At 39.0% G+C, this 3820-nt stretch overlaps 1 protein-coding gene across 1 annotated transcript in view; it reads right to left on the bottom strand.

The window, feature by feature from the left end:
• Positions 1–3820, bottom strand: part of Glrx3 (glutaredoxin 3) — a 30389-nt gene that overhangs the window by 20623 nt on the left and 5946 nt on the right. The window contains exon 2 of the mRNA XM_021196976.2: positions 1944–2052. Coding sequence (XP_021052635.1) covers positions 1944–2052 — 109 coding nt within the window. The remainder of the gene's footprint in view (positions 1–1943; positions 2053–3820) is intronic.

The raw sequence follows: 3820 nt of genomic DNA, 5'->3' as shown, positions 1-3820 counted from the left end.
AGAAAGAAAGAAAGAAAGAAAGAGAAAGAAAGAAAAAAAGAAAGAAAGAAAAAGAAAGAAAGAAAAAGAAAGAGAGAGAGAAAAAGAACGAAAGAAAGAAAGAAAGAAAGAAAGAAAGAAAGAAAGAAAGAAAGAAAGAAAGAAAGAAAGAGAAAAGAAAGACTAATACACCTTTTTTTAAATAATCAAATGAAAGAAATGTAGGTATAGAAGACCATTCTTGAGGTGCCAGCTACAAGAGGCTGAAGCCGAAGTCTGGCTTGAATCCAAGAGTTCGAGACTAGTGAGACTCCTAACTCAAAAAGAAAAAAGATATAAAAATTCTACCCCATCACTGCCTTACTCCAGAAATTTCCAGAACTCCTACTTAACAAAAACAGTGTTGCTAACCCGTCAAACAGTCAGGCTCAGGTAGCCCTGACAATTCAACAGTACCACACCTACAACTCTTGGCTCACTGCTACATTTAAGCACTTGAACAACTCCAAATCTCCCTGCCAAGTCTGGTACCAATGTGAGAAGCAATTCTATAGTGACTTTAAATAAATCATTCAGATGGCAGCTGAGAACAGCGTGTTACCTAAACCAGTAACAGGATACGTATGAAAGCAGACATGGGACAATTACCATGAGCCTGACTAATTCTATGATTGAAGTGTTTAATCATTCATTTCACTTGTAGTCATTATCTTTTATCACTGACCAAACATGCAGTTTTAATGCCCCCTTCTATTATTTATACTGGACATTTTAGGGTTACCTTCTAGGGTTACATTATGCATTTCATCAGAATTTTAAATAAGTCCTTAAATTTTAAAAAGCTAACTATTATATTCATATTTGTGCTATCTGCATAAAGAAACACTGAGAGAATTCATACAAAATTAATACAACTGGTTACTTATGGGGACAGACAAAGGGCTGGCAGAGAAGACATGGAGTGAATCTTCTTGGTGCCCACCCTGCTATACTGCTTGGCACTTTGAGCCATCAGAATACAGTACCTATTCAAAGCACACAAATTCTGTCTATGCAAATGCTATCAGGAAATGTAATCACTACCATGCAAAGGAATTAAGAAATGAGATGTCAGAAATCTGACCTACAGGCACCCAAAGGTTTCTAACCTCATACCTGGGTCTTATCTGTCAACATGTATTTTGAACAATTTTTAGTTTTAAAATGAAGGTTTTTGTTTTGTTTTAAATCCTAAGGATTCAGCACTGGATGAAAGGCACAAGCCACTGACCCCAGCTCTTGGGAGGCAGCTGACATCTTGAGGCCAACCTGTGCGGTGAGACCCTGTCTCAAAGTAAATAAATCAACTCTAAGAATTAACACTTTTGAATACAGAGAGCATCCCTCCCTTCCCAATAATTCATTATTCTCAACATATATTTCACTTTTTTCCAAACCTAAAGCAATATGACTTCCCGAGTGACTAGAATTACACGTGCGTAAAAGCAAATCCTGCTAACCTCCAGGCACAGCTATCAATTCCTCTTAAAGCCTAGTCTCTCAAAACACAACAGGAAACGTAGAAACCAAGACTTGAATTAAGCAGGGGCTCAGTATACACAGGAGAGGCAGACATAACTGACCCCAGCAACCTGTTTATACATGCACTTTCTAGAATCACTTCACAACATACTACCTTCTCAATGTTCATCAACTGCTATCAAGCCAAAATTATCCAGTGAATTATCTGGTCTATTTTTCCTGTCAAACACTTCTGTCCTTTGCCCATTCTGTAGCGATTTTTTAAACTATGTGAGAAATGCAACATCAAAAGATCTGTCAAAATAGCTTGCTGCAAATATAACAGAATTCAACACAAAGTTCAAGTCCTGGGATTTCACAGCTTCTTCCTTTACATTAGAAAATCTAGTCTATCTCGTAAGTCAGATATTAATAAAAGACATAAGACTGAAAATGAATAGTACCTTAACAAATGAAACATGAGGGTGTTCTTTAGCTAACTCTGCCATGACATCGTTCATCTGTACACACTGTGGAGCCCATGGTGCCCAGAAATGAACCACAAGGAGTGACCTGTAAGTGAAAAAACATATTTTTTATTTTAATGATCCTGGAAGCAAATACAAGTGTAGATCAAATTCTCCTACCTAGAAAACAAAGAATTCCATTGCAGTGTGCAGCATCACTGCCAGTCTTCAGACTATATGGATGAATATTCAAGTTAATGGGATTTCTTAAATCAAGATTAAGCCCTAGTAAGTGAGTGGTTCTAAATGTCCATCCATCTCAACTAACAGACATGTCAATTATATTTTCAGACCCATGATGAAAGTGGAGACTGAATTTCTGTACAAGCAAGCTGCTGCTGAGAAATGGTTGAAGACACATTATTAATATTAATCTCACATAATATTGTGACAAAGGGATACAACTGTAACCACAGAAGAGCAAAGAAGTCTTTAACAGTAAAGGCAGAAGAGAGCAGGGCTAAGATCCCTGCTCATAGGTGTCTGTTGTTATGTTGTTATGATGTGTTGTTACCAGAGAACCCTCCACGTGGGCTGACAGTGGAGTCATTAGATTCCTGGGCAATGTTACCAATCTTAATTATTTTCATACAAAACTATTCACAAAGACCTATGTTTGAAACCACCTCTAATTTAACTGAAACTTGAATTTACAGAATTCTAATTTCAAGTAAAACCCTCCTCCAAGGTGGGGGGAAAACACATATATGGAAAAAGATGCAAACTTCTCTACCTACCATCAAGGAGTAGGATAAGAAATAATAAAGGGCTGGGGAGATGCTCAGCATGGGTAGCGCTTGCTGCTCTACCTATCGCAAGGACCAGAGGTCAGCCCTATCACTCGTGCAGGTCACACAGTTCACAAAAGTCTCAATACCAGCTCCAAGGTTCTGGCCTCCCCGGGCACCCACATGCACCTGCACACATATACATGGACACACACAAAAACACATGTAAATAAAAAAAAAAACAAAAAACAAAAAAAAACAAAAAAACACAGATGAGAAGTGGGAGCCTACCCACAACAAAAGACACATGGGATGAGGAAGGTTATAGCCAGAAGGGGCAGGAAAGGGTAACACTCAAAGGCTGATTACAAGTTCTGGCTGAAACACTGACGGTGAATGTCATACTAGGAAGAAAGGAAGTCTACTGGAATATTAGGACCAGGGCTCAAGCGCAGAGAGCCTCAGCTCTCTATAGATCTGGGAATCTAGAAACACAGAGCCAACCATGTCACAGAAGGGACAGAGGAAACTAGAAGTCAATGTTTCTGGGTCTCATCAACATCGCATCAGGCCAGATAGAGGGACAGAGAAAAGAGGGACAGCTTCAGGAGTTTTAAGATCAGAGTTTCCCAGAAGTCAAGATAATGGCAAGAAGAGAGAAGTTACACCACTAAAATAGCAACAAACAGTTAATGGGGTCAGCTGCCAAAAGAAGCAGGAGCCTGGGAGAGGTGGCTCTTCCGAAGGTCCTGAGCTCAATTCCCAGCAACCACATGGTGGCTCGCAACCATCCATAATGAGATCCAATGCCCTCTTCTGGGGTGTCTGAAGACAGCAACAGTGAAGAAAGAAAGGAAAAAAAGGAAGGGAGGGAGGGAGGGAGTAAAGAAGAAAGGAAGGAAGAAAAGGAAGGAAGGAAGGAGTAGAATAAGCAAATAAATAAATAAATAAGAAGAAAGAAACAAAGAAAGGAAGGAAGGAAGGAAGGAAGGAAGGAAGGAAGGAAGGAAAGAAAGAAAGAAAGAAAGAAAGAAAGAAAGAAAGAAAGAAAGAAAGAAAGAAAGAAAGAAAGAAAGAAAGAAAGAA

Source organism: Mus pahari, chromosome 1 (genome assembly GCF_900095145.1).
Source record: "Mus pahari chromosome 1, PAHARI_EIJ_v1.1, whole genome shotgun sequence".
Lineage (NCBI taxonomy): Eukaryota > Metazoa > Chordata > Mammalia > Rodentia > Muridae > Mus > Mus pahari.
The sequence above is the reverse complement of the archived record's forward strand: the minus strand, read 5'-3'. Positions and strand labels throughout refer to the sequence as shown.